Genomic DNA, 15,432 nt, shown 5'->3' on the forward strand with positions numbered 1-15,432 from the left:
ATTGGAGGAGGAGTCAGGAAGCTTATCCGGCATCTTAGAACCTTTCATGCTTATCAGATTCTCAAGACTTTCAAATTGTATGTTGCCAGAACAACTGCCAAACACTCTTCACTCTTAATGATTGCGCATCTGCATTTGTAGCCCAAATGTATGTAAAAGAATATGTCTGTGTGTTTCACATGAGGTATAGAATGGGTATCTATAAAGGAGAGCATTTTTTCTTTAACAATGTCCATAGTATGGTCTAGGACTTCTTTAGCACATGTAACGCTCCTCTGCACATCAGTGAGAGTTGTATTGGGTGAAGAATACATTTGGGCTACAAATGCAGATGCGCAATCATTAAGAGTTGCTGAATCCGCTGTCCTATTTTCAGCTCTGAGATCTACTGTGACTCCTACTGGAATTGGTTCATCACCATTCAACATATTACATTTCAAGTGTCCTGGGACATAGTCAATTTGTTCATTTGATATCATTTTTGAATGGTCTTAAGATGTTTTCTATAGGAGTTTAGATTGTGATATGTTCTTTGGCAGTTGTTCTGGCAACATACAATTTGAAAGTCTTGGGAATCTGATAAAGCATGAAAGGTTCTAAGAAGCCAGATAAGCTTCCTGACTTCTCCTCCAATGACACGCTTGCACCTTGGGCACACATACATGGCTTACTTATGATATAGCCTGGAGCTTGGAGATAAGCTCAACAACTTTGGATCTTTTGTTAACAGAAATGGGTATTTCATAAATATGCTCCAGGAAGGAGAAGACAGACTGCAGTTGGGCAGGGTACTTGAGATTGCAAACCCAATACATCTTGAAGAGCTTGTCAATTGTGCAGGTCCGCCCTTCATCTCCAAGTGGCACAGCAATCTTGTCACTTCTTGCGACGATCAGATACTGCTGGGTAGCTCCACTTGGGTGTCCAATGCACACGATGCAAGGCTGGGCCCTCGATGAATCACGATTCTCAAGCAATGATGAGATGCTCGTTCCAGGCTGTAACACAAAACGTTTGAAATACTACATTAGTAAACCAGCATTGGAGGAGACCACAACACAACATCAGGAGGTTCAGTGAACAGTGATGCAACCAAAAAGTCATAAGACACAAACATACTTGCACAAAGTCCATGAGGTAGGAAATGGCTGATTTCACACTGCAGCGACTCCATCCAGCCCCTCGTCCTGATGCAGTTGGTGGAAGAAGATGCGTGAGCACCTGAAGTGCTTTGAAGCAAAGCATGTCTACATGAAAATATTAGATTCCAAATTAGATATCTACCCTTACCTAAGGTTAAATCAGCTTGAACAATTAAACTGGCTTCAGTAACTATCCATTGCATAAAAGTTATAAGTGCATGTTCCCCACATCTTCCTGAATGCGACCCAACATACCATCACTGTTGTTCCCGGTGGTTGAAGGATTTTCCAGATCCTCAGACATCTCCAACGCAGCAACCTTCATTAGCTTAGGGATGATGTTCGTCTCCCATTTGCGAAGGAAAAGATCAGCCTTCCCCTCAAAGTGTTTGTCAAAGTCTAAATCAAACTAAGATGTACAAAGATAAATATTAAATCCAGGGACAGATATACTGTAGCTATAAAAAATAAAAATATAGCATTACATGTTGTTGATAATTGTCTTTAGTACGCTTTTCAAACTCATCTTCCAAGGTGCAAGCGTGTCATTGGAGGAGGAGTCAGGAAGCTTATCCGGCATCTTAGAACCTTTCATGCTTATCAGATTCTCAAGACTTTCAAATTGTATGTTGCCAGAACAACTGCCAAACACTCTTCACTCTTAATGATTGCGCATCTGCATTTGTAGCCCAAATGTATGTAAAAGAATATGTCTGTGTGTTTCACATGAGGTATAGAATGGGTATCTATAAAGGAGAGCATTTTTTCTTCAACAATGTCCATAGTATGGTCTAGGACTTCTTTAGCACATGTAACGCTCCTCTGCACATCAGTGAGAGTTGTATTGGGTGAAGAATACATTTGGGCTACAAATGCAGATGCGCAATCATTAAGAGTTGCTGAATCCGCTGTCCTATTTTCAGCTCTGAGATCTACTGTGACTCCTACTGGAATTGGTTCATCACCATTCAACATATTACATTTCAAGTGTCCTGGGACATAGTCAATTTGTTCATTTGATATCATTTTTGAATGGTCTTAAGATGTTTTCTATAGGAGTTTAGATTGTGATATGTTCTTTGGCAGTTGTTCTGGCAACATACAATTTGAAAGTCTTGGGAATCTGATAAAGCATGAAAGGTTCCAAGAAGCCAGATAAGCTTCCTGACTTCTCCTCCAATGACACGCTTGCACCTTGGGCACACATACATGGCTTACTTATGATATAGCCTGGAGCTTGGAGATAAGCTCAACAACTTTGGATCTTTTGTTAACAGAAATGGGTATTTCATAAATATGCTCCAGGAAGGAGAAGACAGACTGCAGTTGGGCAGGGTACTTGAGATTGCAAACCCAATACATCTTGAAGAGCTTGTCAATTGTGCAGGTCCGCCCTTCATCTCCAAGTGGCACAGCAATCTTGTCACTTCTTGCGACGATCAGATACTGCTGGGTAGCTCCACTTGGGTGTCCAATGCACACGATGCAAGGCTGGGCCCTCGATGAATCACGATTCTCAAGCAATGATGAGATGCTCGTTCCAGGCTGTAACACAAAACGTTTGAAATACTACATTAGTAAACCAGCATTGGAGGAGACCACAACACAACATCAGGAGGTTCAGTGAACAGTGATGCAACCAAAAAGTCATAAGACACAAACATACTTGCACAAAGTCCATGAGGTAGGAAATGGCTGATTTCACACTGCAGCGACTCCATCCAGCCCCTCGTCCTGATGCAGTTGGTGGAAGAAGATGCGTGAGCACCTGAAGTGCTTTGAAGCAAAGCATGTCTACATGAAAATATTAGATTCCAAATTAGATATCTACCCTTACCTAAGGTTAAATCAGCTTGAACAATTAAACTGGCTTCAGTAATTATCCATTGCATAAAAGTTATAAGTGCATGTTCCCCACATCTTCCTGAATGCGACCCAACATACCATCACTGTTGTTCCCGGTGGTTGAAGGATTTTCCAGATCCTCAGACATCTCCAACGCAGCAACCTTCATTAGCTTAGGGATGATGTTCGTCTCCCATTTGCGAAGGAAAAGATCAGCCTTCCCCTCAAAGTGTTTGTCAAAGTCTAAATCAAACTAAGATGTACAAAGATAAATATTCAATCCAGGGACAGATATACTGTAGCTATAAAAAATAAAAATATAGTATTAAGAATTTGCTTACCAGGTGTGGCATATCAATGAATCGTGGATACTGATTAAATATCTCAGCCCATGTTGGAAGATTGTGTTGTAATCCATATTCTTCTGTGAGTGTAGGTCCGGTCCATAGCATGCTTGATTGTTGAGAGGTTTTCAGGTGAGGGTTTCATTCTCTTTGCCAGGGTTACCCACTCACTCACATCCTCGTCTGTGTTTGATTTATAGATAGTGCCATATTTGAGTAATGAAATCTTACCGAACTGTGTTTTATTTGAACCGTTCAAGGCCCATCACTCTGTTGTAGCACTGAACAGAAAAATAAATTGAAACAGGTCAGGAACAGACAATACAATGACTAATCCGCCTTATTCACACGCGCCGCCATTTTGAAACGAAAACGAGGCTTGGTTGGGTAACCCCGACCGGAAGACATTCTCTACCATACGAAGATAGATAGATAGATGGATACTTTATTAATCCCGAGGGAAATTTAGGAAGAGTAATGATGGACGGAGAATGGACCACACATCTTCTGCCCTTGCGGCATTAATAGATTGTTTTTTTTTTACAACTCACCGTCAGAATCATGTTTATTTACTTGGCTAGCTAGCAAATGGCCGCTAAGTTATACTGTCAGAATTGATAGCACGAATGAGTCAAATTTGTAAAATGACAGGTGATTCATGGCATCTTTACCAGGATGATCTACATTGTGAATAACAATGCTTTTGCAGTCAGAAAGAGAGAGAGTGGCAGGGCAAGTGTGAGAGCGAGGGCAGTTCCCTCCATGAGAAAGAATGAGATCCCCTACATCAGGGGTGCCCAACCAGTCGATCGCGGTCTACCAGTCGATCGCGGGCTGAGTTGTAGTCGATCGCGAGAAATATTGTGTCACTCATGTATTGTCTGTAGCCTACTCCTACTGTTGTGTAAAATACATTAAAACGTCCAACTTAAAACATCTTAAATAGGCACAATTAATTGCCTATCGCGTGAAGCAGTGTGTAGATTTGTAGCCTTCAACAGTAGGCTATATCAGGCATCATGAAAAAAAAATCTCACGCGCTTCTTTCTATCTACGCATGCAGGGTATGGCTGCTAGGTTGTAACTAAGGACTCGAAAGGGCGCGAGAACCTAGACTAGAGCAAGTGGATAGGCTACCACCATGGCAGAAGCTAACAAATCTAAAATGTTCATTTTCATTCAGAGTGGGAGGAGGATTCTTTTTTCGTGTATTCGAATGCAAAGTCCATCTGTCTTATCTGCAATGCAAACGTGGCTTTACTAAATAAAGGGAATTTGGAGCAGCATTGCAAGACGGTCCACAAGAGCTACGATACAAACTTCCCAGCTAAATCACTCTTGGATTTAGCCTTTCTTACCGATCTGACTGACAAGCTCAATAACTTGAATCTAGAGCTGCAGGGCAAGGAGAAACACGTCATGAACATGATCAGCTCCGTGAACACGTTTAAAAGCAAGTTACACCTGCTATCATCCAGTTGCAACAGTGTGATCTGCGGAACTTTCCACACATGGACACAGAACTTAAGCGTCAGGGCAAAAACTGTGCGGAGCTTCAGAGTGCACGTTATGATAATCAAGTGCAGAGCATCTTGTTAGAATTTGACAGGCGCTTTACTGACTTTGCATCCATTGAGCCTGTTGTCAGTTATCTCTGTTTTCCATTTGGGGAAAATATAGATGTGGATTGTATAACGTCCAAAGTGGCATCACTCTTCAACCTGGATAGCTGTGCTATTGAGAATGAGAATTCTGGAATATAATGCAGAAAGAGAAGTACCCCAACCTCAGACAAACTGCAGGGAATTTGACTGCACTTTTTGAATCAACATATTTGTGTGAGTCTGCCTTTTCACATATTAAAATCATCAAGTCAAAATACAGATCCACCATGACTGATGACCACCTTGCGGTCAGCTTACAGCTGGCACAGCTCCTACTGTCCAGTCTATGAAAGACTAGCTTCCTCCTCTCAGTGCCAGAAATCCCACTAAGGTAGAGAAATACCACTTTTCCAACTTGAATTAGGCATTGTTTTATTTGGGTTGTTTGTCTGTTGTGTTGTTACGGGCCAGTCCTAGGCCTACTTCCAGGGCTCGAAATTAACTTTTTGGCTTACCAGCCAAAATGGCTGGTAGATGAAATAAATTACCAGCCAATCATATTTTTTACCGGCCAAAATGAAACCTGGCATTTCAGACCTACTCTGACATTGTTTGACTTAAACAACCTTTACCTATGATTTTAATATCATTGTTAATCACTCTCAGAATGGATTAAACAAAATCAACTAATTTTACTTTTTTAAATAATTTATAAATTCAATTCAATTTTATGTATATAGCCCCAGAACAGTACAATTGTCTCAAGGCGCTTTACAGAGCCCAGAGCCTGAAACGAAAAATAAAACAAAAAACTTGTGTTGACAATAATACAACTCAACTCCATGTACTTGATGGCTGGTTTCCCTGTAATGTAACTAAACAGCCTGGTATTGACGCTGTTTCTGCCAAATCATTTGATTTTGCATTGTTGGCTGACGTTTGTAACTCGCTAGTCAATGGCAACTGCCCATGCTAGCTAGCACGCAAAAATCAGTTAGCTTAATTTATCGGGAGACGGGAGGACAGGGGATATCATTGCACAACAATAGTGGAGACAAGCTGGAAATCATATTATCGATAGTTGATTTTCTTGTCAGCCTGACAAGGAAGTATAAAATGTATCTTAATGATGGATCCAGTAGGGTGACAGGCTAGGATAGCTAGCTGCTTAGCTGCTGCTAACATCATTCAGAGACAACGAACTTCTGGATTCTAGCTGACAGCTGACCGGTTAAAGCCCACTGACGTTTCCCTTTGCGTGTCGTAAAGTAAGTTAGTCTGTTTCAACTTTTGATTCGCGCTCAAAATATTAGAACTTTATAAACTTTGTATTCGCGGGCAAAATTTTAGAACTTTGTATTCGCGTGCAAATTGTTATAGTTGTATAGAAATTCTTAGAACTCTCTCCCACTGTTCGTGTTGGCGTTGCAAGCTATTTTTAACCATGACGGGCGCGGTAGACGGGAGCGGTAGTGCAATGTCACTCGCCAAGTGGCGGGGCATCGGACACAATTTAGTTGCCAGCCCAAAAATGTACACGCCATTGGCGCTTGGCGGGTGCCAATTTCGAGCCCTGCCTACTTCTGCTTATTCTTTGCACCACGCACATTCACATTTACTTCAATACATGTATTATTATTGTTAAAACTGTATCTATGTGTCAGAAAACAGTGTCCTATATAGTTGCACAATAAATTGCGGCTACGCTACGGCTTTCGATATGGCTTGGTAGATCTCGATACACTATCAACTTTAAAAGTAGATCTTGGTTCAAAAAAGGTTGGGCACCCCTGCCCTACATGGTCAAGGTAGCTAAGTTAGATGTTACAGCAACAGAAGGGAGGAATTGCTAATCGCTAACGAGATGCTAGCGGCGAAACATAGCCTAGCGAAACCTGTTGAAATGTGCTTACTTTGACACTATGACAAACTAGTGAGTCAACGACTTTCCTAACACAGTCAGACATCAAGCAAGTGCAACACAAGACGGCAAATAAGCTACTTACTAGTTTGGCAGACAGTAGTAACCTGGCGTCTTAAGGCAAACTTACATAACGCAGTAGGCTAATATGCCTATGGACCCTGGTATGACAATAGCACAGAGACTATTCTCCATATTAAACGTCATTGCAGCGCCCCAATTTTTTTAAGCTGTTTTTTTTAAAGGTTAGATTGCTAATCCTTACCCTTACCCTAAAGTACAATTGCTAAATACAGTTACTTTAAGGCAAAAGAGTTCCTCACGTTCAGAGGCTGTTCAAAGGTTGCTCATGTTGAGCTTTCTGGCACACACATTCCATGGTATGTTTGGTGCATTTCATAATAGCCAAGTAAATAAACATGATGCTGACGGTAAGCTGCAAAAAATAATCTATTAATGCCACGGTTACAGGGGGCAAGAGCAGAATATTTGTGGTCCATTCTCTGTCCATCATTACTCTTCGTATCGTAAAGAATGACTTCCGGTCGGGTTTACCCAACCAAGCCTCGTTTTCGTTTTCAATATGGCCGCGACGTGAATAAGGCGAAAACTCGAGCTATGAATTCAAGTTCACAGGAGATTGCTCCCGATTTCATTGTGCCTTGTCTGCGGGGGGAAAAACTCTTAACAAAGTAAACTTAAGGCATTTCACGACAAAACAACTCAATACACAGCAATACAATGTCATGCTGGTGTGCCGTGAGATTTTTTTCATATAATACATATATTGTGCTGCGAGAGAAAAAGGTTCGGGAAAAACTGATTTTCACCACTGGCGTTGCACCTACTCTATGGTTATAATACAAAATGGCGCGAACTAGCCAACACCACATGCAAAATAGCTAGCTCTAAAGCTATGACAAAAGAGTATCTATGTGCTTAAAAGAGCCTCCATCATTACAAAACGCAAGCTGTTACTAGACAGGTTTTCACTTTCTATCTCACTCTCTATGTTTCAATAGCGAATACAAAATGCTAACCAATTTTACATATTAAATTATCCAGGTTGGCTAGCTATCGATAGCTAACTTGAACCGTTAACGTTACCTTAGCTAGCTAGCAAGTATGAGATTGAGATTTGAGATTCTTCTGAATGAAGAGTGCGTTACAAAATAAAATGCATTATTATTATTATTATTATTATTATTATTATTATTATTATTAAGTAGCTTACATTAGCTAACGACGAACTGAAGGTTGTCAGTGCAAGCTAGCTAGTAAATGTTAGCCAGAGCCTCATTATGGCTCTGGTGTCAGCTACACTCACATAACGGTCCCCATTCAGCACACCAGCATGATGGTCACAACCTTTACACAACGAGCCTCTCATCGTCAAATACAAATCCCAGGGTATTTACCTTTTTATTTTTGCGAACTCAAGTAAAGTACAAAGACCTAGGGTTAGTTACCTTTAGTCTTCTGCTGTCGTGTGTCTTCTTCTTTTTCTTCGCTGTGTCGTGTGTCTTGTCAAAAATCCGTGGTTACGAGTGCATCTTTCAAAAAGGAATTTTCTATTTGGCCGCGCAAAGATGTTGAAGTAGTGATGTGATTGGTCAATGTTTTAACACATGTTGTGTGCGTCCAATCGTTAGATCAAACAACACACAATTTGTAGAAAACAACACAATATGTGTCTGATTGGTAATAACACAAACATTGTGTTAGCTAACAACACATTTGTTTTAAGAGTGAACTCAGAACGAAGAGAACACAGTCAGTAGTAGCCTAATCTATTAAAGAGTTGCCTAATCTATTAAGAAGGTCATGGATTGGTGGTTTAAGAGAAAATTAAATGAGAAAGCCTCTGACAGACAAGGAGACGGTGCAACGGCGAGATGGTTCAGCCGCAGTGGGCATCATCCCTCCGCGGAGCTGCATTCAAACAGCGTTTTTTCTCCCACTGCGGAGACAGCAAGATGATAATTATATTATGTGTTGTGTGACGTTGGATAATGACAACTCTTTATTATGAAAAGTTGACTACTAGGATGGCTTTATTAATGCCAGTCGGCTAGCCTACTGTTGGTAGGGAATTACTGCATTCGCGTGGTCGGTATGCGCATTGGTTGTGTTGTGTGATACATTGGCGTGTCTGAGTGTGTGATGGGAGTATGAGGCTGTGAGCGAACTATAGTTGGTAACATAACCAAGTCACGCATGGAGCAGGGTTCCAGATGCTTTGCCTAGCGCATCATATCTATAACTAGCCTACCGGTACGTAAAAAAGGAGTGCCCACCCTCGAAAATCGCCGCTAACAATTGTCTGGCGCCAGGTCTGGGTAGAAGGCCTGTTGTTCCGGGGATATACTATTCAGTTAGATGGTCCGCGAGGTTTTTTTTATTGGCTAAGTGGTCCTTGGTCTGAAAAAATTTGAGAAACACTGTTATACAATAACCACTTGTACTTGGTCGTACAGAAGGTGGCGTAGTTGTGCACGCTTTATTGAAGTTTGCCGTGATGCTAACACTGTGTGTTGCACAGAAATGTGTTCCTTTCTTGGACCCATCTATTTTTGTTCCCGTCGTCTACGAGTGCTTCCTGCTTTATTGTCCCCTGCGCCCGTTTTGCAGTGACTGGTTTTTGAGGTATTTCATAGTTTGTCCTGGTGTCTTTCTTCGTAAAATAACAATTTACAGACATGACTCTTGTGATCTGAAATCAAACTGTGAATAGTGCAAAAGGTTACTACAGAGGACCAAAGAGTTTCTCAGGAGTTCTGCTTCTTCCAAACTTGACATGTAGGCCTAATCATGTGGTTGAAAATTGACCAGAACAACAACTGGCAGTAACTGGAGCATATGACGGGAGTACATATTTAATTCAGTGAATGGACTTTTCGGGACTTTTCCTGATTTTAAGATAAAACAATGCAGGGGTTTTCAGTCCAGTTCTGTATGTCTTGCTGTTGCCTCTACTCAGTCTACATTACTGCATACCCTACGCGCCTAACTAAACTCACCAGTAAGACTCTCACATAGGAGGTCATAGGAGGTCACATAGGAGAATGGACACGGGATGATGAAGGCTGATGATGATGTCACTGCAGTGGAAGCGACCTCTGGAACGTCTAATTAATGTTGTCATGTGATTATGAAAGGGCAATATTATTAGTTTGGGTGCCAGTGTTCCTGACCCGCTGGACTCTGGACCCAGTGTGTAATCACGCGCTCACATAATTATCAACAGAGTTCCCATGCTTAATATCTTACATCAACGTGTTCTATTGATGACTATGATTGAGGCATTGGGCTTTTCTCACAATTCACAATGACCAGATACAATTCTTGTGTCTTCTGTGTCTATCTATGTCATTACATAGTTTGACGCAAATGGTTTTCTAAGCAGTGATTATATTCTGTGGGCCTTATTTTTATTCATTACTGCAAGCGTGATTCCTATGGACCATAGTAATTCTCTGGTGAACTAATTCATATACAATGTGGAATAGCATTATTGTTAGGCTAACTCTACTAACAACTCCATCCATATGCAACTCTCTTTGTATGCACATGTTTGAAGTTTTTTTTTTTTAAGGTATTATAAACAGTACATACTTGCATACATCATGTACTCAGGAATATACTTTCTCTAAAGTTGCTAACATCTTTGGTTGTTTTGAAGTTTATTTTTAAATACTTTTAAAACTACATGTTGGATCCGTATGTCATTGTGTTGCAAATGTTGGTTATTCTTATAGATGACAAGAGTTGTATTTTGCTGACTTCTTTTGCAATAAACTGACAAGCGGTTTACGAAGAGTAAGTGCTTGCAGCTTGAGTTAATTTACAATCTGGACTTGTCTCCTTGTCAGTCATGATCGTCTTCAGAGGGGAGTATAGCGTGATATTATGGTACATTCCTAAAACAGTTTGATATCTTACAGTTGCATAAATCACCATAATGTAATAACACACAACAGAAGCATAGTCAATACTCAAGAAATCTTTTTTTCATAATTTAGTCATCGTGTTTATTCAACTCCAGAAAGCACTATTACAGTACAATACAGTATTCCTTTTCCCATGTCATACATCTATTTATATTTATATGCTGTACAAAATGTCTGTATGTACATGTTAAGGTCATTCACTGATGCGGTCACTGGTTTTTAGACACACCTTCGTTGCCTAGGACATTTCATGGTCAGTCCTGACGGGTCACACTCATTGGTGGAGTCTGAATGGATGGGTCTGCCCACTGATATGAAGGAGCTTCATGAGGAGATCCTTGCTGTTTTCTGATTGGCTAAGAGGGGTGTCCTCATCGTCACCATCCAGACAGGATTGGTCAATGGCACAGCCCTCTGAAAAAAGACACAATGTACTTTTTTGAAATCAGACTTTTTAACATACACACACAGTTCACATGTCTAACCTGAATTACAGTTTCAGTGAATGCCAACGTTTTCCATATCTACTGTCCAGCAGTTGAACACATATGACTGTTGTCTTGATAGTTCCACAGGATACAGAGAGCAACTCTACTGTTTCTAACCATCTTCTCCATTCATTTTACATTATTTTCTCATAAGAACATAAGGAATGTAATATGGGCCTGTGTAGGTATTTTGTCTTTGTGAGAGTTGGTATGGATGAAAATGGATGGGTCTCTTCCTCCAAATCGCAGTTCACTTGTAAGTATAGATTATGTCAAGAGAAGGAACATAATAAAAACTTTAGTGTGTGTTATAGCTTGGTAAGAGCCTTGAGTAAGGCTGAGTTGGTGTTGGCCTCCTCACCTGAGTCGCAGCAGATGCCGGGGGCAGCGCAGTGTCCGTCCTCGGCAGAATGTCCTAAGCCAGTGGTTCTCAAAGTGGGGGGCGCGAACACTCTCCAGGGGGGGCGCGATGTCACAGACGGAGAGAAAAAAAAAAAAACGCCGACCTGTCACTGGTTAGTGAAAGCTCCCTGAGTGGCAAAATGCAAGGGGCTGGACTGATCCAAACAAATCAAATACTGTTTTGCTCCTGATCCACCAATCAAAATGGAGTTTTATCATTTGAACGTGAGTTGCACCCAAGCTTCCGAGTATGAAAAAAACCCCGCAGGCATGGTAAGCGCTCACCCTGAGACAACACTCTGCAGAGTTTGTTCAATTTCTCTTGTTTCCTCTATCATTCAGATATGCATTGCTTTATAAACAGTCTTTTTAAAGACTCACTGCTTCCTTAGTAATACCTTACAGCCAGTGCTGTAGTGGTAAAATTAGAGGTGGGTAAACTATGAATTTTGTGATCAGACAGACCTCGACGCGATGCAACACGACGTGAAGCAATGCAACACAAAGCGTTGCGACTCTGTAAGGCTGTCCTGGCTATATTCCATTATGATATCAGTTAAAGTCATATTAAATCAATGACAGTTAATAGATGAGTTTGTAGTTTATTAAATTTCAAGAAAACAGTAAAGAAAAGTATGTGTAGGCCTCACAAAAATGAAGGGGGTGGTGGGGGAAACAAAAGAAAGGACCTCTATAGGACCTAAAAAAACTAAATTAAGGCCTCTGGAAACAGGCCCAGGGTGATACACCTGAAAAGTTTAATATAAAAAGAAACCATGCTGCAATTAAACACTTCCCCTGTTCTTTAACCATTGGAGAAACCTGCCTTGCAGGGGCATGTTCTGGGGTTCATGGCTCTCCTGTGATTCACCAGCCAGGACTTCACATACTGTGCTGGATTGAACAAGCATGTTTTTGTCACATTGAGAACTGACTTGTTTTCAAATAATCTATGTTTCCAGTGTATTTCGCTTACATGCTACTCTACACCTTTCATGACTTCAAATAACGTATTGATTAAGCATATAGGGTGGAACCACTTCGTCAATTACTTTGAACTTGCTGCTTAGTGAGTTGATTGATTACAGTGGGAACCTTATCAGCGGCAACTTTTTAGTAATGTTTCGTAACTCATTACCTCATCAACGTCATACAATTTCCAGTGAAATCACTACATTCCTCGACCGGGTTAGTCATTCCATCGGGGCTATATAAGTGGTCCTGCTAAACTCTTGCTTTCTAGTAGAAGTTCATAATGGCCTTTGCTGGAAAATATCAGCTGGAGTCTCGGGAGAGCTTTGAGCCTTTCATGAAGGCTATTGGTGAGTCATTCTAGCTGCTGTGCTGTGTTTATATTCCAGAAACATGGGAGAAATCACTATATGTTTAATCTGTTAATCTCTTAAATGTGTAGGTCTGCCTGATCTACAGACTCAGAATCGCAGAGACATCAAGAGCGTCTCTGAAGTAGAGCAGAATGGAGATGACTTCAAGGTGACCGTTACCACTGGTACAAAGGTCATGGTGAACACCTTCACGATTGGGCAGGAATGTGAGCTGGACACCCCGACTGGAGAGAAAGTCAAGGTAAGTGTGGCCCTACCTGGATTAACTTGAGTGGGGATGCATCTGTTAAATTATCCCTGAATACTTGTTCTTAACACAAGGCAGTGGTATTAAAAGATCACTGTTGGGCAATTGCTTTGCAGTTGACTTGCAATATGCAGAGGTTTAAATCTTTTTCCTCTTTAAAATTAATTTGATCCTGAGAACTGCGTTCTGTTTTCTCCTGTTATAGACTGTTGTGCACTTGAATGGGAACAAGCTGACCGTTTCATTGAACGGCATTGAGTCTGTCACTGAGGTGTCTGGAGATTACATTTACAATGTGAGTAGAGCCTCTTCCATCAGGTGTTGTAGAGTCACTTATGCTTTTAATGTAGGGCTTAAGTTAACTCTGCGGTATATAATCTGAACAAGCATTCTATGTCCTTTTTTTTCAGACGATGACTTTGGGCGACATTGTATACAAGAGAGTCAGCAAGCGCATCTCATAATTGTGTTTTTGAGGAAAATAAAAAGAAGAAAATCAGTGTGAGCATTGTCATTACTTACTGCTTGCACTTCCTAAGCTCTGCATTTGCATTGTTTGTGTTGCTGCCCTAAAGGTACTCTGACCCTTCCCTTATCAGGTGTGGCTACATCAGGTAGGAAACCTTCTGACAACCTGTACAGCGCTCTTTTTAGATTGGTGCTCTAAAATATTGTAGTGCATGCACTCCAGTGGCCCAACGCAAGTAAGTGTAACTGCCGTTCATAAGGCCAGTTAGAGAGGCCCTTTTCAGGCCTGACTGGAGGTAGCGCCCACAGGTGTGAATTCATTTGGATAGCTTCATGGCTGTTGTCTTAAGGTGTTGCAACAGTCCTCCTTTTCCTGACAATGCCCTGTTGAGTCATTAGGAACTAAAACATAACGTGCAAACATGAGCACTGAAGTCATGAAACTGTTGCAGGTCGTTCCAGCTTCTGTCCCCCAAACCTTGTTTAACCCTAAAATGCCCTTTTCCTCCTAAAGTGTATGGTGCATTACATTGTCACTTTACAACTAAGAAAAAAAGTCACTATTAGTTTATGATCCAATCTAATGGCTATTGGTTCATGCATTAAAAGCTGGGTCACATTGTTTGCAACTGCTGCTTCTGCACAGACGGCCAATGGTTTTAGAGTGGATCCGTGCCTCGTCCAGCCTGGCTCAGCGAGACCAGCTGTTATCCTCAAGTTTATTGTCAAGTACTTGTTGATGCAAACATCATTACCAGTAATGAACTTCATCTCAGAGCCAATTCAACTTTGCATAATTTTAGTCCGTTTTACGTCTTGGCAATGTGATTAGATTTGTCTAAATTCTTAACTGGGTACTACCGTCCATCTCACATTCTGCCAGTCTTTCTTTCCACCCCAGTAGTTCCACCACAACATTTCGCTGTTCAAATGTTTCAAGCCTTCTCAATATTTCAGCACTAGGATAGGTTAACATCAACCCTGCTTAGGATGAATCCTAACCCAAAACTAAACATAGTGACATACTAAATGTAACCATTCAATGGGGCACAGTCTCCGTTGGTATAATGGACTCTGTGTCGGAGTTCTGGCTGCGGGGCATAAGTGGGGCAGATAACTGTGGGTATTGCAGGAAGCCTCCCCTTTCTTTCGCTTACTTTAAATGACTGTGTCTAAGTAAATGTGTGCATCTATTTGTCAGACACTATTTTCCAGATGCTCAATGAAAATGCCCTTCAAGCTCTTATTTTGTTGAGGAAAGAAAAAGAGTGTGTGGTTCAGTTTGTGGTTGCTGCTTTCAAGTGTACCTACATTTATGTAAGCCTATCTGGGGCCTCAGTTGTTTCTCATTTAAAAAAAGCCCATCATTTTAACAGGATGTTTGGAAGCTTCTTCCTATACATTTTTATTTTGGTAAAACGAAAGTGATGACATCACCCCATTCAAAGTGAATGGTGATATTAAAAAACACTTCGTGAAGTCAAACGATGTCCACCTCAGGTAGCTCAGGTAGCTTTGTGTGCTCCAGTGTCAAACAATCAAAACAGACTGCAGCACAGTGAGTCACAGTGTTTTATTAGTTCATTCAAAACCACCTGTTTGGTATTGCCAGTCTTGTTTCCTTTGTAGGTATGTGTAGGTAGGTATGTGAGTGTGTATGTGTTTGTGTGTGTGT

The 15,432-nt window shown here is 41.1% G+C and overlaps 1 protein-coding gene across 1 annotated transcript; it reads left to right on the forward strand.

Annotated features, from left to right (window-relative positions):
- The first annotated feature begins 11,335 nt into the window (after window positions 1-11,335).
- On the forward strand, window positions 11,336-13,842 carry LOC105890826 (fatty acid-binding protein, liver-type-like). The gene is made up of 4 exons (XM_012816915.3): window positions 11,336-13,018; window positions 13,111-13,283; window positions 13,495-13,584; window positions 13,700-13,842. The coding sequence occupies exons 1-4, from the start codon at window positions 12,952-12,954 to the stop codon at window positions 13,751-13,753; spliced, it is 384 nt and encodes a 127-aa protein (XP_012672369.2). The 5' UTR covers window positions 11,336-12,951; the 3' UTR covers window positions 13,754-13,842.
- Window positions 13,843-15,432: the final 1,590 nt, after the last annotated feature.

Source organism: Clupea harengus, chromosome 17, assembly GCF_900700415.2.
Source record: "Clupea harengus chromosome 17, Ch_v2.0.2, whole genome shotgun sequence".
NCBI classification, from domain to species: Eukaryota; Metazoa; Chordata; class Actinopteri; order Clupeiformes; family Clupeidae; genus Clupea; species Clupea harengus.

Bases quoted from the DNA above. Each gene is read 5' to 3' on its own strand.
- LOC105890826 (XM_012816915.3), top strand. From the start codon at position 12,952: ATGGCCTTTGCTGGAAAATATCAGCTGGAGTCTCGGGAGAGCTTTGAG. The intron at 13,019-13,110 runs GTGAGTCATTCT...TTAAATGTGTAG, and splicing joins GCCTTTCATGAAGGCTATTG to GTCTGCCTGATCTACAGACT. The intron at 13,284-13,494 runs GTAAGTGTGGCC...CTCCTGTTATAG, and splicing joins CGACTGGAGAGAAAGTCAAG to ACTGTTGTGCACTTGAATGG.